The 21,709-nt window shown below is 54.9% G+C and overlaps 1 protein-coding gene and 1 pseudogene across 2 annotated transcripts in view; both read right to left on the bottom strand.

Moving 5' to 3' along the window:
* Nucleotides 1–1,963: 1,963 nt before the first annotated feature.
* LOC136151610 (large ribosomal subunit protein eL21-like) lies at nucleotides 1,964–2,523 on the bottom strand (annotated as a pseudogene).
* A 6,831-nt stretch (nucleotides 2,524–9,354) lies between these two features.
* Nucleotides 9,355–21,709, bottom strand: part of MDGA1 (MAM domain containing glycosylphosphatidylinositol anchor 1) — a 60,279-nt gene continuing 47,924 nt past the window's right edge. Inside the window, exons 10-17 of one of the 2 annotated variants that reach the window (XM_065912362.1) lie at nucleotides 20,260–20,411; nucleotides 19,066–19,243; nucleotides 18,789–18,812; nucleotides 17,657–17,809; nucleotides 16,165–16,299; nucleotides 11,230–11,360; nucleotides 10,952–11,060; nucleotides 9,355–10,094 (exon numbers count right to left, since the gene is read on the bottom strand). In XM_065912362.1, coding sequence (XP_065768434.1) covers nucleotides 10,003–10,094; nucleotides 10,952–11,060; nucleotides 11,230–11,360; nucleotides 16,165–16,299; nucleotides 17,657–17,809; nucleotides 18,789–18,812; nucleotides 19,066–19,243; nucleotides 20,260–20,411 — 974 coding nt within the window. In that variant the 3' untranslated portion in view covers nucleotides 9,355–10,002. The remainder of the gene's footprint in view (nucleotides 10,095–10,951; nucleotides 11,061–11,229; nucleotides 11,361–16,164; nucleotides 16,300–17,656; nucleotides 17,810–18,788; nucleotides 18,813–19,065; nucleotides 19,244–20,259; nucleotides 20,412–21,709) is intronic. The other variant, XM_065912363.1, reaches the window with a different exon arrangement.

Below are 21,709 nucleotides of genomic sequence, written 5' to 3' on the forward strand. Positions count from 1 at the left end.
TAAATAAAAAATGCCAGAGCAATAGGCATGCTCTTTTCTGGTCTGCCTTTCTCTCTCAACAATATATTATAGACATCTCTAAATGGCAGCAGAAACTCCCGCTGTGGGGACATTTGGCACTTTCAGCCTCTCTGACGCATGGTTTACTCTACTTCTCACCGCCTCGCAGTAGAGTGAATTGGTGGGTGTCCTGCGAGGGGGGTGAGGTGCTGAGAGTGGGTCTCTAATTAGCACAGAGTGTGTAGACAGAACAGGGCCCTACAAAGTGCTCAATCCATTCGGCTGAACTTTGACTGGTCTCATGAGGCCTGAGAGAAACGGGAAACTCAAAACATGTTTAAAGAAGGACTTCCCTGGCAGTCCATTGTTCAAGACTCCTCACTTCCACTGCAGGGAGAGTGGGTTCCATCCCTGGTTGGGGAACTAGGATCCCATATGCCATGCAGTGTAGCCAAAAGCAAATCTATTTTTTTTTAAAAAAACCGAAACTACTAGAGAGAGAGGGTAATGGATCCAGTTGTAGGATTTTTCACTGGGGGAGGGGGCTCCTGCTAAATTGAGCTCAGAGCAGGGACCCCTTCTGGGTCTGATGGGGCTACGTGCCCAGGGAAGATGCATTTGGGAGCAGGCAGTTCAAGAAGCAGTCTGGAGGCATGCCTCCAACTGGGGTTGGGTTGAATTCAAGGAGAAGGTTTTCGACTTTTTTCTTGGATTTATTTATACCCAACGTCTTTCTAAAAAGGTGCTATAGTAGCTTTCCACAAAAGACATATGCAAAAAGGTCAGGCAGCTAGAAATAGAAAATCAGGCCCAGGGACAATTTCCATCTGAAGTGGAGGGTCACAAAGGAAAAGGGCCCTACTTCTCCCAGCTCCTGGGGATGAGTTGAGAGAAAGCAGAGTGACCCATGAACAAACACTGTACCCAAAACAAAACGTCTAGATTCATCTCCAGGTTCTTCCCCATTGTAACTATATGAGTTTGGGTAACCACAGCACCTTGATGAACCTCAGTTTTGTCATCTGTAAACTGGAAAATAAAAATATCTGAGGGACTTCTCTGGTAGTCCAGTGACAAAGACTCCACGCTTCCAATTGCAGGGGGTTTGGGTTTGATCCCTAGTCAGGAAACTAAGCTCCCTCATGCTATAGTTAAGACCTGTTGGGTGCAGCCAAGTAAATAAATACTTGAGAAATATCTGAGTCACTGGAAGTGCGTAACCTAAGCTTCTGTTCCTGGGTTATCTGTTGTTATCTCAGTTACCTGACCCACTTGTACAACCGGCATTGAGATCTGCACTTGGATGGCATCAACTTCATGGTGCACACGCTTCATAACTGTGCCCCTGGGAACAGGCTGTCCTTAGAGAACTGAAAGAGGGAAGAATCACGAAATATGTTCATGGTGCCTGCCAGCTCCCTGGCAGTGGAGTCCACCACAGGCCCCAAGCAGCCACGTTTTTTTAATAATCATGGCCCCTTCCTCCAATCCAGCTGATTAGATCAGGGGTGCACTTCACCCAAGGGCAACCAAGCAGGAGGTTGTCCAGTGAGGTAAGTACAACTGGGTACAAAACAAGGAACCAGTCCAGTGGGATCTTTCCTTAGAGAAGCTGAATCCGTGAAGGCTGGGAGCTGTCCCTGGAAGGTGGTGAAGGAGACTTAGAGCTGGAGAGGTAGCCATACCTGCAAAGCAGAAGTCATGAAGGACTATGAAGGACTCAACACTATGAGTCAGGACAGAGCCGTGTGGGTAAAAAGATGCAGATTCTGGGAAGTGGCAGAGTCATGCCAGGGTGATTTTCGATTTCTGTTCAAACAAACCATCCCAACCTCAGAGTCTTTTTTTTTTTTTACTTTATAAATAATATCTGTCAATTTATTTAAAAAATGGAGCATACTGATTAACAAACTATCTTACATCTTTAAGGAAGAAAAAACACTATTTGAAAAAACATCACCCACTGAATTTGGACACAACACCTCTACCCAATTAAGAGAAACATTTGTACAGTCCAGGTCTTTATTTTTACACCCTTCAGGCCATGAATTCATAGGGAATGGGTTCCAACAGTTCGGGTTCCTTTCCATTGGTCCTCACAAAGTGTGCTTCTCTGGGTGGAGCGGGCTGGCGCTTCAGCTGAACGCAAGTCCCTTTCTCTTTGGCTTCCTTCTTTTTCTGATCGTTTTCTTTCACACATTTTAGGAAGCTATCTCGGCTCTTAGAGTGCTTAATATGCTCGATACGCACATTAATTCTCTTGGCAAGAATCTTGCCCTTAACTTGTTTGTTAACAATGATGCCAACAGCATGCTGGGTAACACTGTAGACTCTCCCAGTTTTTCCATGGTAACATTTGTGGGGCATTCCTTTTTGAACAGTACCCATTCCCGTGATATCTACAATATCACCCTTCTTGTAGATTCGCATGTATGTGGCCAAAGGAACAACTCCATGTTTTCTAAAAGGCCTAGAGAACACCTAGCGGGTGCCCCTCCTCTTTCCCTTTGTGTTGGTCATTTTGGCGAATTACTGGAAGATGGCGGTTCTGGACAAAAAGCAACCTCAGGGTCTTAAAACAACAGTTATTTTATTTTATTCTACCCCATGACTCCGTGGGTCAGGAATCTGGGCAAGCTGGGGCTGGGCCACATTCTGCTGATCCCTGTGGCATCGACAGAGGTATTCAGTTCGTGGACGGGCTGGTCTGGAGGGTCCAAGGTAGCTTCACCTCATGCCGAGTGCTCTGCAGGAGATGGCTGGATGTCTCGACTGGTCTGAGATGGTTGACTGCTGCTCCTCACTCAGTCCCTCCGGAGTGTCAGTCTCCCGGGTGTTGGTTCAGGGCTCCCAGAGAGAATATTCCAGAAGGCCTGAGCTGTTGCTGCCAGGCATCTTCAATTCAGAGTGGCACATTCTATGGGCAACGCAAGCCACTTAGGCCAACCCAGATTTGAGGGGAAGGGAGCTGGGGTCCCCTTCCCAGTAGGTAGGACAACAAAGGATTTGCAGCCATTCCCTAGTGGCTGTGATGGCAAAGAATCTGCCTGCAATGCAGGAGATCCAGGTTTGATCCCTGGGTTGGGAAGATCCCCTGGAGAAGGGAATGGCAACCCACTCCAGTACTCTTGCCTGGAGGATCTCATGGACAGAGGAGCCTGGTGGGCTACAGTCCATGGGGTCAGAAAGGGTCGGGCACGACTGAGTGCCTAGGACTGTTGTTTTCAATTCCACTTACCGTGCCAGGTGAGGAGCATATAATCTCCCGAAACTACCGTGAATCCAGAATACCCACCTGGTTGAAGAAATCCAGCCCTCTAACAGCTCTTGCGTTCAGTTTTCTGAGCGCGTCTGTCCCCTTCACTACACAGAGCCTCACAGTAATGCTCCTGAACGTGAACGGGCTTCAGGGAGTCTCTCTTCTTTGTACCCAATGAGCCAACCCCAAGCAGTGCTGGCCTCCAAGCTCTGGAAGAGAAATCCCAGGCGTGGCAGCAAGAAGTTACCCAAGGTGTGAGCTGATAATGCTGGGACATGGAGCCACCATCTTGTCACTTTTCTGAGCCTCTTTCCCCATCTGAAACATGGAAATGAATCTCTCTGCTCCATCTGCCTGTTACTACCAAGTAACATGATCACCTCTCTTCTTGTCATTGGCCTGATCTCCTAGTATGTCATCTCATGACACATGTGCCCTTGATTTGGGGTCGCTTCACGAAACTTCACAGGAGAGTGAATTTTCCTCGTCCCTGCCTGCCCCCATGATCTTGGCAAGCCTGTTTCTCTCAAGGAAAGCATAGGATTTTTAGGATTCTGAGAGGTCTGGAAAAAAGGAAGTGAAGTGAAAGTCCCTCAGTCGTGTCTGACTCTTTGCGACTCCAGGTACTATACCATCCTTGGAATTCTCTAGGCCAGAATACTGGAGTGGGTAGCCTTTCCCTTCTCCAGGGGATCTTCCCAACCCACGAATCGAACCCAGGTCTCCCACATTGTAGGCGGATATTTTTACCAGCTGAGCCACAAGGGAAGCATGAAAAAAAGGAAAGGATGGCACAAAATTATTTGAGGGACGAGGCAGTTAACTGGCGGTGAATAGGGGAGGCAGTCCCAGTTAGAGTGCAGAGTGGGGCTTTGGGGCGGGACAGGAACACGGAGACTGGGGGTGGGGGAGAAGGAGCCTGTAGGAGGGGTGGGGGGCTGGGTGCCAGGCAGAGAAAGGGCGGCTGGTACAGTTGGTACAGGCAGTGGGGCAACTTTATTTCTCTTTCTTTGACTTCCTTCCCCTTCCTTGACCCTTCTAAGGTTTTTTTTTTTCTTTTTTTTTTTGACTGTGCTGGGTCTTTGTTGCTGAGCGCAGGCTTTCTCCAGTTGCAGCGAGCAGAGGCCACCCTTCCTCGCGGCCACTCTTCCTCGCGATGCTCGGGCTTCTCACTGTGGTGTCTCCTCTTGTTACAGGGCACACAGGCTCCAGGAGTTGTGGCTCGCAGGCTCAGCTGCTCTGCAGCATGTGGGATCTTAGTTCCCAGGCCAGGGATCAAATCTGTGTCCCCTGAACTGGCAGGAGGACTCTCAACCACTGGAACATCAGGCAAGTTCCGAGTCTAAGTTTTCTCACCCCTCCTGGCCTGTGCATGTTCTGTTTCCTCTGCTTGGAAGATTCTCTCTGTCCCCAGACGCAAACTTCTATTCTTCTTTATGTGTTTTCTAAGTGTCTCTTCTTCAGAGAAGTCTTCTCTGAAGCCCCAACCCAAATAACACCCCCCTCTTACCTTTTATCCACAGCATCAGTTTCCGTCACAGCACTAATTGTGTTCACAAGGATACATTTTCCAGTGTATTTAATTATGAGGTTAGTGTCCATCTCCCCCACTAAACAGGAGCTCCCACAAAGGCAGCATTTAGCTAGCATTTGTGGAAGGAACTAATAAACAAGGGCACCCGAGTTAATTGGACTAGAGACCAAGGAGCAGGCCCCCACTGTCCAGACCACAAAGCAGGATCCATGAAATCAGGTGCCAAAGGGAAGAAGGGGCCTGAGCGGGACGCCAGGCCTCCCACCCACACCCACTCCAGGTCTGGCTTACCTGCCGCCAACACACACAGCCTGACCCCAGACGCTAGAACACTGCAGCTTTATTGATTGAAACAACCGCGTCCGCAACTAGAGGTTACATTTGGGGGGGTTGGGGGTGGGGTATGGGGTGAACAGGGAACAATGGGGGCAGAGGCTGGGGTGGAGACAGAGAGCAAGGCAAAGGGGTGAGGACGGGGTCGTGTGGCTGACACAACCCCAGTCCGTTCCACCCGTGAACGAGGGTCTCCAGTTGTGCTTTTACCGTGGTGGTGGGGCGGGCCCGGGCAGAGAGGGGCTGGCTTTCTGCTGAGTCTCTGAGGCCTCAGGGCTGGGGCAGTCCCCTCCTTCCCTGCGCTTTCTCCTGGGTTGGGGATAAAGGCCTCGGTGAGCTGCCTGGGGCAGGAAGGATGCTCAGAGGCCACCAGGGCAGAAGGGCCAGCAGAGTAGGACTGAGATGATGATTACGTGGGTGGCTGGGGTGGCGGAGGGAGGGCGCGTGCCAGGAGGCAGGGCATTCCCAGGGGGGCCCCTTGGAAATGAAGGCAGGAGACAGGAGGAGAGGGGGTTGGGGTGGGGGGCAAGGGCCATCTTTCTGGACCTCAGCTTTCTCACCTGTTCAGTGGGGGCACTGGATTAAGTGGCTCCTAAGGTTCCTTCCAGCTCTAAGGGTCAAGGGATCCCCAGGAAAAGTGGGATCCTTCTGCCCCAACATACACCCTCACACATACACACACTCTTGCACACCCTGTCTCTCACACGCACACACACATCCTCTTTGTAGGGGTACACACGCAGCAGCACCGAGCCTGCCTTGGGAATTGAGGGGGGCTTCCCTACACCCAGAAACTTGGCAAGTGGCGACTCTCCAGGGCAGGTACAGCCATCCCGTTCCTGAAGACAGACCCTGGAAATAGCCCCTCTCCCCTTTGACCCGTCCAGAGAAGAAAACACAAGGGTTATCCCTGCTCCCCCAGGCTCCCCTGATCCTTAGGGGGAAAGTCAACAGGACGAGTACGCCAGGACCCACTGACCTACATTCCCAGTCCAGGTTCATGTGAAGACAGAGGGGAAGGGAGACAGAGCCCCTTTCATGTGGGAGCCCTGGGTTGGGGGTCTGGGGGCGGGCAGCAGCTGTAGCCAGTGTGGGCAGGGGGTGGTGGCAGCCTCCGTGTGGCACCCAGGCCTGACCTGGGTTGGGAGAGTCTGTGGCCTGGGACATGAGGCCAGAATGAGGGCAGGGAGGCAGTCCCGCTCCCAGGGCAGGGCCCGGGAACAGCCGTAACATCCACAGCAGCCCCCGGAGACAGGGTTGTCTGACCAAGCTCCTCCTGGCTGCCTGGCCGGGCAGCGGCCAGAGGTGTGACTCCCCAGGGCTGCGGAGCCTGGCTTCCAAGACTGGCTTCACCTCAGCCGGCTGTGTGAGCTGGGCCAAGACCCCCTCTTCCCTGTTTCACTCTCATTTGCCCCGTGATGAGTCTGGACCCCGGAGGCCCTTCCCAGCACTGACACCTGAGCCGGGGGCTTTCACTGAGCACGGGGAAAGGGAATGAGAAAGAGGAGTCCCAGAGAGGGCAGAGGCGGAAGGCGTGTCCCAGGAGGAGGGGGCTCGGTCAGCAGGCTTACCTCCACACCCCGGGAGGCCATCTGTCGTCCCAGGGGCAGGACAGCCAAGCTGAGACTCCCTCTCTCCCACCCAGACCACACCTGGCCCCAGGAGTCCCTCTGTCCCCCAGACACCAGCCTGGGGGGGACAGGGCTGAAGGACCCCAACACCCTGAGGACGGACCCTGGACTCCCCATTTTAAGGCCACAAAATGTCTCAGCCACCCTGACCCAGAGGGCGAGACCGCCACTGGGGAGATGCACTGGATCCAGCCAGTCTGGTCTCCCCCCGGGCCGGGGGTCCTCGTGGGCCACCTACCAACACACGGATGCTGACACTCACTGGCAAACGACGACGCACAGGACAGAAGTGACACTGACGCAGAGGTGCTGACTCACAAGTTCCCCAGGGACACGCGCTGACACTCACTCCTTGCAGACCCCTCATACACACGTACACGCATACACACACATGCACAGAGGCTAGCACTCCTCTAGGCGCACACATCACACACTGCTCATGTCAGCACACACGAACACCCACATCCCCTACAGGTCTGCTGGGACACGCAGACACACGCGGGGACCAAGGACCTCAGTGACCCCCTCGGGTGCTCTGCGAGCCCCAGTCAGACCGGCCTCCAATCAGGGCTCCCACGGGCCACCTCGACCTCCCTCTGGCGGCTCCCCGTTTCTTCCCCACCCTGCACTCTGTCCGTGTGACCCAACTGTCCCCTCTCTCCAAACAGACCAGAACTCGGGGGCCATGAGTGGGAGGTTCAGCTCAGCTGACATACGCCATGTTCCTTTTCTGTATTCAGCTCTACAGACGTGGAGGTGAGCGAGGGAGACCGGCTCCCATCACGGAGCAGTCAGAGCCGGGAACAGATGTATTCATCTGAGGGCAGTAGACACAGGGCACCACGGAACCCCAGGGAGGAGGTGCTCTGAATGTTCAGCACCCACCCAGCCAGGGCATGGAGGAGGCACCTAGCAGGTGACAGGTCAGTGGTTCCCACTCTCAGGTTCTCCTGAGGAGCTTTTAAACATTCCTGATGCCAGGCTGCACTCCAGTCCAATTAAACTGGCATCTCTGGAGGGGGCCCTGAGCGTTGGCAATTCCTAAAAGGCCCTCTGATGACTCTCTTCTGCAGCCAGGCCTGGAACCACTGATTTCTATAATCCATCCCGCTGGGCAAAGCCGACGGAGAGATTTCTGTAACAGGCCCACTTGTGCTGGGTATGAGGTGGGGATGGGTCGGGGGAGGGTTGGAAGGCTCAGAGGAGCTCACAGTCTAGTTGGGGCAGCAGACCCTCCACAAATGGGACAATTAAGGAACAACACCCACAGACGTGATGAAAGCAAGCTCTGGGAACCGGAGACACTCATCTAGGACAGGCCTTGGCGGGGCCGGGAAGGCGGCTGTGCTGGTCAGGTATCAGGAGGCCCCGCTCCAGCCCTGGCCTGGCCACCCACCTGCTGTTGGTGATGATGATAACTCAGGCCTGGCAAAGCAGAGATGGGCACGTTTGCTTTGGTTTCCTGCCTGCCTCCTGGCATCGCAGTGCCTGCCTCTCGTCTGCAGCTGTTCCCAACAAATGCTCCAGGAGGAGCCCCATGACACCTCCACCAAAGCGGCCTTCATTTCCATAGGGTCATCTGTAAGCTTCGTCTCCCATCAGGGATAAAAGGTAGAACTTCAGGTGGCGGCAGGGCGCTTGAGACCACGCAATAGGGCTGAAGTGGCATTCTTGGCCAACGCTCCACATCATTCATTCATAAAGACGGACATGCTGACATCCACAGGCACTCACAGAGGGGGGTGAGACCCAGCCTCACGTACAGATAATTGCACACATAGATGTATATTTGCACACACTCCTGCCAGAGATGTACTCACCACAATGGTACACAGACAACAGATGCCCACACGTGCCCATACATGCACACACACATACACACACACGGCCACATGCACACACGCTTAACAATCCACCCTGGAAAGGGCTGGGCCTCTTCTGTCCCATGGACAGCTGGGAGTGGGGCTCAGGGGTGACGGTGAGGGGGAGGTCTACGTCCCCTCATGCCCATCTCAGCCCCCCAACTCAAGACCAAGGACATGGAGCCTCTTTTCAGCTTGGGGGCATGAGCCTCAGCTCCCAGGGAATATGGTGACCAGCAACTGTCCCCTCAGGCCATCGACAAACCCCTCTCCTTCACTGACCCTGGGTGGAGAAGGAAGAGAGAAGCAGACCCTGCTTTGCGGTGGAGAAGAACAGGGCAGCCCCCCCACACCCCGCCCAGAGCACCCCTTCGTGGCAGGGATATAAGAAACAGAAGATTCACTCTATCCCTAAAATCAGCGCCCAACATGCGGGCATGAAATCATAAAGGCAGGACTTCTCCTCTGCTCCTCTCAAAGTCAAACCTCACCCCAGAAAATGGCTTGGCCAACACCTCTCCCCTGGCTCCTGGGGAAGCAGCGGGGGCAGGGGCAGGGGGTTGAGGTTAGACCCGTGACCAGGGTGGGGGCTGTGCTCTCAGGAAGCCAGCTGCTTGTGGGGGGTGCAGTGAGAGGGGACGGTGGGGAGGGGTCGGTCTTCAGACTGCCCAGGCCCAAGACCCTGCACTGGCTCCCTTTAAAGGGGGCACAGGGGTGGTGGCGGGGGAGGGGGGCACAGATAGGACACCCCAGGAGTGAGTGGGCCAGGCACTGGGGGTGACCTGGGCTCTCCGGCGTCTGGCCTTCACCCTGGGGACCAAGTTCTGTGCAGCTAGTGCCTTCCACACAGCTCACAGAGTTCCTCGTGGCCCCTCGATCCCAGGCTCCTCCGTCCCAAGGAATCCCAGAGTCCCGCCCAGGGCAGAGGTCCTATGCCCGCTCCCCTTCTGGCTCCTGCTGGGGAAGGAAGCCGCTGGGCTGAGCTGAGCCTTGAGTCGGGGCCAGGGGAAGGGCAGAAACACGCTGCGGCTGCAGCCCCGACAAGGACCACGTGGCGCCAAGGTCCCTGGGGTGGCGGATGCCATTCAGGCGAGTCCCCGGTCTCTGCAGTAAAGAAGGTGCTGGCAGGTTGGATAGAAACTTGTGCTTTAATAGATCTGTCTGTGTGTGAGTGTGGGTGTGTGCGTGTGTCGAACAACCGTCTCCGGGGCCTCAGTGCTGGGCCTTTGTTCTTGTTCTCTGCTCCTCACGGCCGGCGCCGGCCCCCTCCCTGGCGGGCGGCCCTGCCCCTGGGCACCCCGGCTGGCGTGGGGTCAGTCTTTGGTACGATGCGGACACTTTGGTGTGCCGGGGGGGCGGGGTGGGGGCGCCACGCAGCTCTCATCATCTCTGCAACGCCAGGAGGAAGGCGGCCACAGGCCCCCAGAGCTGCGGGAGGGGCTGGCGGGGGGCTGCACTGCCCGGCATCACCACCACTGTGATGGGAGAGAGAAGGGACACAGGCCGGGGCTCCGGTCAGCTCGGCAGGGCCAGGGAGGGGCGGGCGGGCCACGCGAGGGTCGTTCCTCTGCCCCCACTCTGTGCACACAGACACACTCGCAAGACGTGAGGTGGGGGTTAACTCTGCCTGCGGGGTCCAAATCCTGGCCTGTGGCTCACTAAGGAAGACACAGAGCAACTCAGTCGACCTCAGGGACCTACGCTTCCTCATCTATAAAATGAGTCTAATAGGGAGCTTTGCTGGTCACCCAGTGGGTCAGACTCCACGCTTCCACTGCAGGAGGCAGGGCTTCGATCCCTGGTTGGGAAACTAGGGATCCCACATGCCTTGTGGTGTGGCCAAAAAAAAAAAAAAGAGAAAAGAAAATGGGGAATGATAAAAATAAATAAAGTAAAAATAAAATAAAAATAAAATGAGTGGAAGAAGACTGTGGTGAGGACTGAATGAGATCATACATATACAGGTGTCTGTACCTTGCCTGGTATGTGGTAATTACTTGGTAACCTCGAGCTGATATTATTGCAAACACCTGGCCCCAATGTGGGAAGGGGTACAGGTTTCACACTTGGACACACACTCACACACAGATGTTCCCAGACACAGACACTGCTACTGTAAACTTAGCTCACCGGAGGGTCTGGTCGTCCCACTGTCCATGCAGCCCACAGCCTGAGCCAGGGTGGGGCCCGAGGTGAGTACCCAACACACCGGCACCTGTTTCCACAGCTACCAACACATGCACCCCATCACCCCGCCACTCGGAACCCCAGTTCTGACCCCAACAACACCTCCCCTGACACAGGCACACCCCACCCACTCTCTGCCCTGCACCTTTACTGGGATCCATCTGCTTCCTGGGACACTCTCCCTTCTTCAGGGTGACGTCATCTATGGCGATATCCCCCAGGTAGCCCGAGCCTCGGACACCCTCAAAAATAATCTGGGGTGGGATCAGAGAGCAGGGAGCGTGCTGAGGGAGGTTCTGCTCCCAGCCTTTACCCTCCGTCTCCCAGGAAGGTCCCCCCGTCCCTGCATGCTTTCCTCCTCAGCTCCCGGGAGCAGCCCCAGGCCGGGGGCCCTGTAAGGAGAGGCGGGCCCGGGGGACTCACCTGGAAGGGCCCACTCGGGTTGATGGGTACGTGCGCCTGCTGCCACACGTTGCCCTTATTGCCGCTGAGGGACCAAGCGTGCGTGTCCAGGGCCCCTTTGTTCCGGGACCGCACCAGGAGGTTGAGGGAGCCTGTGTCGGGCGTGAGGAGAGGCGGCAGTGAGGGGCCACTCACCTTTCCCCATTCACCACCCTCGACTCCCTACCAGGGCTCGCAGCACTGCCTCCACCAGATGGGACCTTCTCCCCACAGCAGACTGGTCAGCATCCTGTTATCCCAGAGGGGACCTCAGTGTGGGAAAGAGAGAAGACAGCGGCAGGGCTTCCGTTCATCAGGACAATTTGCAAAGTTTCTTTCATGTCTTCCCTTCCTTCCTAACCAGTAATTCCCCCCACCCTGGAACACACCCTCACCCTTCCTCCTCTAGGCAGGAGAGTTGTCCTAGGACACTGGGGCCCAAGTCTGAACACAAAGCAAGAGTCCCAAAGCACACAGTGCACACACTTGGTGATACACGATGCTACTGCAATGATTTCTGGAAATAAGTGTGTGCTAAGTTGTTTCCCTTGTGTCTGACTCTTTGCAACTCCATGGACTGTAGCCTGCCAGGCTCCTCTGTCTATGGGGATTCTCCAGGCAAGAATACTGGAGTGGGTTGCCATTACTTTCTCCAGGGGATCTTCCCAAACCAGGGATTGAACCCACATCTCTTTACCAAGTGGGTTCCTTACCACTAGCACCACCAGGGAAGTCCCCTGAAGGTACAGGAACCAAGTTTAAAAATTTAATACTTGGAGGGTGGCGGGTGGGTGAAATGGGTGAAGAAACTAAAAAGGGTTGAACTTCCAATTATAAAATAAGTCCTGGGGATATAATGTAATGCTGACTACAGTTACTAATACTGTATTGCATATTTGAAAGTTTCTAAGAGAGTAGATCTTAAAAGTTCTCATCATAAGGAAAAAAAAATTCTGGTGACGGATATTAACTAGACTTATTGTAGCAATTATTTTGCAATATACACAAATGTCAAATCATTATGTTGTACATCTGGAACTAATATAATGTCAATTATACCTCAATAAAAATCTAATACTTATGTTTTAAGAGGTGAATAAAGTGAGTCCTTCAAACCCACAACTTCTCTAATATTGATGCTTAGGACAAAACTAAGAAAAAAGAAGGTGACTTTAAAGAAAGATATTAGTGTATGTGCTACATAGCTGTGGTAAAATGTGAAAATTTGAAGGTATTAACCTAGGCGGTGCTGAGCCCCTCTGCCCACAGACCCAGGGGCCTAGAATTGCGGAGGTGCTGACAGGCGATGGAAAAGGAGGAGTAGATGCAGCCTTGAGGAGGAGCACCTAGGCAAGGGCATGCCTCTTCACTGGCACTGCCAGTCTATCTCAAAGCCCCTGTGACATGAAGACCTGGCTCAGAGGGAAGGGGAATCAATCTTAGGTGGCACCTGGTGCCTGGCATTTTCATGGCACTGCCCACAGACAATGCCACACCATCTGTGACACCAGATAGACAGACCCCCGGTGGAGGAGGGCCACCAAATGTTACCTGCCTGAGAGCAAAGGAGTTGGCTTTGGCCAAGGAGAGCAAGCGAGACACAAGGTCTGGGGACAGCTGGTGCCTGGAGCTGCCAGGTGGGGTGGGAGGGGCAGGGAGAGGAGGGATCAGGACAGCAGGAAATGCCCACCCCTCCCCAGCAGCAGGCCCGGGCCTGGGGGAGGAACACACCAAAGATCTGAGGCCGGTGGGGACCCTTGCCAGCAGACGGGGCCCTCAGAGGGCTGCAGCCAGCACCCAGAGGGCCAGGAGGTGCCACACTGGCATAGGCAGGACCCAGGCCCCAATGCCTTTTGGGCTTCTCACCAGCCCCCAAGGGGACCTCCCTCTCTTCCCCCTTCTTGGAGATTTTTCCCGTATCCCAATCCCCAAATCCCCAGGGTCTAGCCTCAATCTTCAAACCTTTCCTTCCTCCTCCACCACCTTTCCCAAGGACTCAAACGGGAGAACCCCACCTTTTCACTGTTCAAACCAAAACTGAAACTCTGCCCCTTTTCCTGGTCATTTCACCAGCTCCAAGATCTCCCCTCTTCCTGACAGCCTTTCACAGGGTCAGCCAGAGCCCTGCTCACTATGTTCTTCTTTGTCACCTCCGGAGCTGAACTGAGCTACAAGCTGCAGCCTGGGCATAGTCCAGCTTTGCACACCCCGGGTTTTGCCTGAGCTGCTCCCACTGCTTGAGATGCCCTCACCTACTATGTTCCCCTGACCAAGTCCTTTTTGTGCTTCAGGGTCTCTCTGAAACATCACCTCCTCCAGGAAGTCTTCCCAGGCGGGAGGTGGGAGTCCTCTGTGCTTCCTGTGAACTCTGAGACCTTCAACTGCAGCTCCTCTTGCCCAGAGCACTCCCCGCTCTGCGGAGTGGTAGTTACTGGGATTCTCATCTTCTTTAATTTGACTCCAGAGGGAAAGCCCCCATCAAACTACTATCTGCTTTCAATATCTGAATGCTCAGGGAAGACCTCTCTATGTCATCAGGACTGAAAAGGGACTTTCATAGCATCCCAGAGTTAGAAGTTACCTCACAGGTCATCAAGTCCAGCCTCCACTACCTCCCTTTTCATGCACTCATTCACCTAATTGAGCAGGCTCTGTTCTAGACACCAGGGACACATCCATGAATAAGACAAGGAACCCTGCCTCCTGGAGCTTATGCTCTTTGGGTGGTAAGCACAATAAAGAACATAATGCAGGAAAGGGATGGAGAAGTGTCTTCTGTGGGGCTGCCAGGGACCTCTCCATGGAGACTGGAATGAGGCGGGAGAACATTCCAGGTCAGGGGGAACATCACAAGTAAAGGCCTGTAAGGCACGAAGAAACCTGCCTCAAATGTATAAAGAAAAGCAAGGAGATCAGTGTGTTTGAGCTGAGCGGAGTCACGGGAGACCAACAGAAAATGAGATCAGAGAAGCAGGCAGGGGTGGACCAGGTCTGGGAGGCCTGGAGAAGATAGTGAAGGAAGAGGGCTGAGCAGGGGAGTAACATTACCCGGCACAGGGGTCCCGTCCACAGCACCCCTGCTGTGTCCTCCTACCCAGGGACAGAACAGCCGACTCCTTTGCTGGGCAGATCCGGTGCTTATAGCATCTTCCTCAGGTGGAATTCAGGTCTGCCTCCCAGAAATTTTCAATGACTGGTGTTTGTCCCATCTAATGGAGGACACCTAGCAAGCTCTGGAACACAGACAGCTCCCACAGGGCTTCCTCTGCTCCCAGGCACCTAGGCATCCCAGCTCTTAAAGCTTAATCTCCCAGGGCCTTACTGTATCCAACATGCTTTTCTTGCCAGTTGGGTCCCCCGTGCTCCTCCTGAGCTGAGGGCAAAATGACCACCTGTCCTCGATTGCCTGGGATGTGGGACTTCTAGTGCTAAAGGTGGGAAAGGCTGGGGCAAACAGGATTGGTTTGAACTGATTACTCTAGCTGGGCAGCATGGTCCCATTCAACCCCACCCCCACCTATCTCACAGGAAGCTTCTCACCAAGTCCAGACCCAGTCACAAGTGAACTGGCTTGTGCAGACAGCCTGGAGGACTCCAGCGGATGCAGAAGGTCCCATCCCCAACTCATTCTAGTTCATCAGTTTAGCCTGACCCATTGGTCCAGCTGTGGACACTTCACAATGAGCCTTTAGGTCTATACTTGGTTAAAGTCACTTCCTCTGTTGTGCGGCCAAGAACAGTGAAGATTTCTGTGACCTCTTAAGGCATGATCGTCAAGAGGTACAGTTTTGAGGGAAAAGCAAGGCACAGACACTGTATATAAAATGTGCTGAAACAGGATACATGTGTACTGGCTTCTATACACATAAAGCATTTCTGGAAGTGTGCTGCCCCCCCTCAAATCTAGTACCTTGATTGCCTCTGGAGAGGCACTCTAGGTGGCAGGAGGACTGGGATGGGAGGCGGACTCTCATTATGTACCTTTTGTACCTTCTGACTTGTGCAAAAGACATTACCTTTCCCGTAAATATGTAGACAAAAAATATTAAAATTAAAATTGTCACTTCCTCAGCAGTCTTCCATAATCAGGTCCCCACAGTCAGTCAAGTCTCCCTGTTATTAGCTGTCTCGACCCCCGTCCTGCCGTTGCAGACACACATCATGGTGGTCGCTAAATTCTACCTGGCGCAATTAGTTATTTAACATCTGTCTCTCCCACTTGACTTGAGGTGCCAAGAGGATAAGGAATCTGTCCCTCCTGTTCTCTGAAGCACCTGAAGCCAGGCACAGAGCAGGACGTCTGGAAGTGATGGCTGAGCTGACAAGTTCACTGACTAATGTGACGCCCTACCAGAGCCGTCTCTTCCCAAAGGGCACACTCCTTGGGTTCACGGTTGTGTGTAGGAAGTAGGACTTCCTCTCGCTGCTCACAAAACAGCTCTTTTCCAACCTTGTGTTTAGGGCTTGGGAGAGTCAGCAGAATTGGGCTGTTGTGTGATTTTGGGCATATGCTTAACCTCTCTGGTTTACATGGTGATACCTCACTCACTCGGTGACTGTGAGTGTTAATGAGACCACAGATGCACAGCATCCAGAAAGTCACATGGCAAGCACCCAATACATGCAGCCTCTTAGCTGACTTCCCCACCCCCTCTAAGACTTCCACCTCATCCTGCTGAAGTCATTTTCTTTGCAGACTCGGGAAGCCTTGATCATCTCAAGACCTCAGACACGCTGGCTCTCTGGACCTCCCTCTTGCCCAGATTCTGCTCACGCTCTGTACAGTCACACTCCCTGTGATCTGGCCGAGTGGGGAAGCCCAGGCCTCAGGCAGACCAGCCCCCAGCTTCCTGTGGCCGCCTGCCCCCTCCCAGCGGCAACCCTCACTCGGGCAGGCTCCCTGGTCCTTTGACTCACCGATGTGCTTTCCGTACATGTGATAGAAGAAGGAGACGCAGTAGAACTTGGCGCTGGCGTTGTACAGGGGACTCACCAACCTCGCACGGTCCCCCAGCTCCCGGGGCCTTGACGTCTCAATGAACATGTAGTAGCCTGCAGAGAAGGTGATGCGCCAACACTCTCCTCCTCAGCCTTCCCAGCCCTCTTTCCACCTGACTCCTTTTCTGCGCTTGTATCAGCTATCTGAATCCCAGGTGCCTCACACCACCCCAATCTGTCCTCCCTGCCTCACAGCACAGGAGTCTGGGCCAGCACTTGTGAGTTCTTAGCTCTGTGGCAGCTTCTCTTCTTCCTAATTCTCTAGCAAGTCAGGGCTGTGTCTTCCCTCAGACTGGGGCTCCCTGAGGGCGGGGCTGTGTCTCCCCTCAGACTGGGTTCCCTGAGGCAGGGCCATGTCTCCCCTCAGACTGGGGCTCCCTGAGGCGGGGCCATGTCTCCCCTCAGACTGGGGCTCCCTGAGGCGGGGCCGTGTCTCTCCTCAGACTGGGCTCCCAGAGGAAGGGCCATGTCTCCCCTTAGACTGGGGCTCCCTGAGATAGGGCCGTGTCTCCCTGAGACTGGGGCTCCCTGAGATAGGGCCGTGTCTCCCTGAGACTGGGGCTCCCTGAGGGTGGGGCTGTCTCCCCTCAGACTGGGGCTCCCTGAGGCGGGGCCGTGTCTCCCCTCAGACTGGGCTCCCTGAGGCGGGGCCGTGTCTCTCCTCAGACTGGGCTCCCAGAGGAAGGGCCGTGTCTCCCCTCAGACTGGGGCTCCCTGAGGCGGGGCCGTGTCTCCCCTCAGACTGGGCTCCCTGAGGCGGGGCCGTGTCTCTCCTCAGACTGGGCTCCCAGAGGAAGGGCCGTGTCTCCCCTCAGACTGGGGCTCCCTGAGATAGGGCCGTGTCTCCCTCAGACTGGGGCTCCCTGAGATAGGGCCGTGTCTCCCTGAGACTGGGGCTCCCTGAGGCGGGGCCGTGACTCCCCCCAGACTGGGCTCCCTGAGGCGGGGCCGTGTCTCCTCTCAGAGTGGGCTCCCTGAGGCGTGGCCATGTCTCCCCTTAGACTGGGCCTCCCTGAGATAGGGCCGTGTCTCCCTCAGACTGGGGTTCCCTGAGGGTGGGGCTGTGTCTCCCCTCAGACTGGGGCTCCCTGAGGCGGGGCCGTGTCTCCCCTCAGACTGGGGCTCCCTGAGGTGGGGCCGTGTCTCCTCTCAGACTGGGGCTCCCTGAGGCGGGGCCGTGTCTCCCCTCAGACTGGGCTCCCTGAGGCGGGGCCGTGTCTCTCCTCAGACTGGGCTCCCAGAGGAAGGGCCATGTCTCCCCTCAGACTGGGGCTCCCTGAGATAGGGCCGTGTCTCCCTCAGACTGGGGCTCCCTGAGGCGGGGCCGTGTCTCCCCTCAGACTGGAGCTCCCTGGCGCTAGACCCCTCCCTGAAGCAGTTCTCTGTTCCAAGCAGCAGGCCATCTCCTCACCCTCAGGGGTGCCACTTATGTCAGTGGGGGGACCAGTGTTGGGGGAGCGCTTGGGGTTCTGGGTGAGGGCATTCTGCCGGGTCCAGTCAAAATTGTCTGTCAGGTCCTGGGTGTAGCCACAGATCTTCTCATCCTCAAAGTGGCAGGTGTTGTCTGCAGTCAGGGCAGGGTGGGGAGGGAGTGAGACAAAGAGGGTCAGCCTGCTCGAGTTCCCTCAGGCAGTTTTAACTTCCTGGTCACCCCCGAGGCAGCTCCCAAACATCCAAGTAGTGGGTCCAGGATCCTAAGGCTCCAGAAACCAGGCAACAGGGCCCTTGACACATCTGTTCCCGGAACAGGACTTCTTAACCTTTTTGGTGCCACAAACTCTCTGATGTCTAATGAAGTTAAGGACCCCATCGCAGATTATTTAGGTGCATAAAATGAAAAGCATAGGGTTACAAAGGAAATCATATTATGCTGAAATACAGTCATCAAAAAACAAATGCGTGATATAATAATAAGTGGGCTTCTCTATTATCTAACTAAATCACAAGATCTAGTGTTAGGTCTGAGTACTGTAGTTTTGAAATACTAATGAATGGAAATGATGTTTCTAGATAGCTGCAACCACTTTTAGGCGATGTAAAAACACTGGATTTCCACTGGTGACAAAGTCAGTCAGGTAATGATTACACTATATTCCTACATGCATCATTGAAGGGGATGTTAAATTTCTGTGAGAAGTTAGGGAAACCTTCCAGGTTCCAGTTTCATGGGCCCACCCTGATCATTTGGGGGGCAGTCAGTCCATGGATCTCAGATTAAGGACCCCTGCCCCAGGGAACAGAGAAGGTGGATTAACCTGATCTTTCCATTTTTCTTCTGGGGACAGTGAATGGTACTAAGTGAGGACAAAGACCCTGAGTTACAGATGTCCTCTTGACTCCACCCTCCCTTCAAGCCTTTAAGCCCCAGAATAAAGCCTACATGCAAGTATCTCCAAGCCCAGCCCTGCTCCCTCCTGCTTCTCCTGCCAATGGTGGGCCTCCACACTATTTTCTCTCTGGGTATCTCTTGGGGGTCCCTTCCTCCCCTCCAGGGGAACCTTTGTGATCCTAACGGTAAGGAGAAGTAGGTAGGGGTATCTCACCTGACAAACTGGGAGAGCTGATGGCTGAGAAAGCAAGCAGGAAAACCAAGTCAGAACCAAGGTGTGGGGCTGTGCAGAGGGTGCCTGGGCTTAGGGCCAGGAAACAGGGTCCCTGGAGCAGGCCTGGGGGCCAGAGGCACCTGGCCTACAGTAACAGAGTAGGACACTGCAGGTTGGGGAACCCCAAGCTCAGGAACCATGCGGGAAATATGGAGGGGTCCCCTGAGCATGAGATGGGCCCACCTAGCCCACCGCCGCCGCCGCCACCACCACCTACGCTCCGTGTAGTGGATGATGCGGGAGGCCATATCTCCAGCCCCAAAAGTGGTGTAGGGCGTGAGGCGGACCTCGTAGCTGTGGGGCACTCGGAGGTCGGTCAGGATGTATTCCAGCAGCTGCCCCTTCTCCACACGCCGCACCGGGATGGCCTTCACCAGGGCGTTGTGCTGATTCAACTGTAGATACAGGGAGTCCCAGATGCCCAACAGGCCATGCCCTCCACCTGAGCACCTGCCCAGACCCTGGTGTGACTCTGCGGGGGCAGCATCGAGGAGCAGAAAGAGCAAAGAACTAGCAAGCCAGGCCCTCAGTTTCCTCATCTGTAAGACAGAGCAATCACCCCTTCCATGTCCCCCCTCCTGGGCTGTCTTGGGGCAATGGTAAAGAATCCACCTGCCAATGCAGGAGATGTAAGAGATGTTCGATCCCTGGGTCGGGAGGAAGAAATGTCAACCCACTCCAGTATTCTTGCCTGGAGAATCCCATGGATGGAGGAGCCTGGTGGGCTACAGTCCACAGGGTCGCAAAAGAGTCAGACACAACTGAGCACACACATGAACAAGTACTGAACAATTAATGTGTGCTAGAACTGCTCCAAATGTGATGTGATTATTAACTTGTTTAATCCTCAAGATAATGGCCCTATCAGGAGGAATATTATAACCACCCCCATTTTACAAATGAAGAAACTGAACCCAAACAGATGCAGCCTCCCCAAATTAAGACAGAACGGATGTTTACCTTAGGCGGTCTGCCCTGGGGTCACATGCTTACCCTCCACCCAACGACCCCATAGCTGGGCGGAACCACATGGAATGAGACTAGACAAGAGACCAGCAGGGTGGCTCTGGCCCTGCATCCTAGAGACCCTATGGGTGAGACTTAAGCTCCTGCTTTAAGCTTCTGATGTAAGAGCAGATTCTGCGTTTTGTGAGCAGAAACGGCTCTGCTCCCTTCCCCTGCAAGAACCCAGCAGACTCCTGCCTAATTCCCAGGTCTGTGCACAGAGCATGGGTTCAGCGGGGATAGGTCCCCAGAGCCTCCCAGCTCCTGCTGCTATATCCAGAACACTGTGGCTCCGGCTCAGAAGAGCCTTCAATAAGAGGGTCAATGTGTCTTCAACCCCCTCCCCTGGCTTGACAAGCACTCCCAGGGCCAGCCTGCACCTGGGCCCCTGTCCCCCTCGGCCCACCTGGCGGACACTGAGTCTGTAGTTGAGCACGGGGTCGACAGCGTCAGGCTCCCTCTGGGTCCACTGCAGCACGTAGGAGTAGTTCTTGGACAGCTTGTGGCTGCGGGTGGGGTTGGGGGTGTCGAAGTAAAACTCCGGGCTGTAGGCTTTGGCTGAGAGGGTGGGGAGCGGGGCACGGGGCCATGAAGGGTGGGGGATGGGGAGAGACACAGAGAGAGGAGGCATGGGAGAGGGAGACAGAAGAGGATGGGCAGAACAGAGAGCGGGATGGGGGAGACAAAAACAAGGAATATTGTGAGGAGAGGAGGCGGTGGGAGAAGAGGAGATTGGGGAGAATGAAGGTGGGAAGGGAAGGTGGCAGATGGAGGAAAGGGGGGTTGGGAATCCAAGAGGTGGTGTTGGTGAGGATGGAGCGGAAAGGCCAAGGAAAGGCCCGAAAAGAGAAACATGGGAGACACAGAGAAGGGATGTTAGAGAAGACACCAAGAGGGGTCAAGGATTTTGAGGCAGAAGGAAGGGAAAAGAGACAGAGAGAGACCAAGAGGTGGGGAGACAGGGGAAGTGTGGGAGAACAGGGGAGAGGGGAGGAGGTGGGAAATGTCACAGGGGTCTCTGGCTGGCAGGGCTGGGTGGGGTGGGGACGGATTGGGGAGGCGGCCAGTGACCTGCGGTCCTAGCCCCCTCTGTTGTGTGAGGAGATCCAGAAAAGAGCTAAAGGGATACCAGGTCAGTCAGGGGTTGAGGGGAGAGCCAGGGTGCGGTAAAATGGGGGACAGGAACATCCAGGCTCTCCTCGGGGCGCTGCTTCTGAAAGGGAGCTGGCTTTCCCCACAGGAGGTGGACATGGGGTGGATCGGCAATCCCATCAGCTCCTTTCCTTTACCCTCTGCTCTCACCACGACCTCCACTCCTTTCTGCCCAGCTGCAGCCCCAAAGTGCCCTCTCTAATGACTTGAAGACATGGGACTGAAAGGGATTTCTGGGCGCCAAGGGGCTGGAATCTCTAGACAGTTCAGGAACTGTGTGCTGGCTGGCCCAGTGCCACCCTCCATGTTCCAGAGAAGCTGTCAGGGTCGGAGGGTGGGGGGGAAGGACGGTGGGTCTTCTCCCTTCCCCCCAAGCTACGGCCTGCAGTCAGGAAAAGAGTCCCTATTTGCAGCTTCGGGGGCCAAGGACAAAGGAAGGGGGGCTTGAACGGTGATGGCTGAGAGGGGGCGGCACCCAGGGCTTGAGCAAGTGAGTCTGAACTTTATGGACCCAGCTGGAAAGGCCACGCTACCTGCTGCACGAACAAGTGTAAGCAGAGAGCTGGAAAGGGCGAAGCCTATGCCTCATACAGGCTGGGCGTGAGCGTGGTGAGAACGGGCAAAGGCTAGTACCCAAAGGCTCTGGAGGCGCGAAGCCTAGGCCTGGTGAAGGCTTGAGCAGGGGTGGGGCTGTCAGAGGCCAG

The sequence above is a fragment of the Muntiacus reevesi genome, chromosome 20 (genome assembly GCF_963930625.1).
Source record: "Muntiacus reevesi chromosome 20, mMunRee1.1, whole genome shotgun sequence".
Lineage (NCBI taxonomy): Eukaryota > Metazoa > Chordata > Mammalia > Artiodactyla > Cervidae > Muntiacus > Muntiacus reevesi.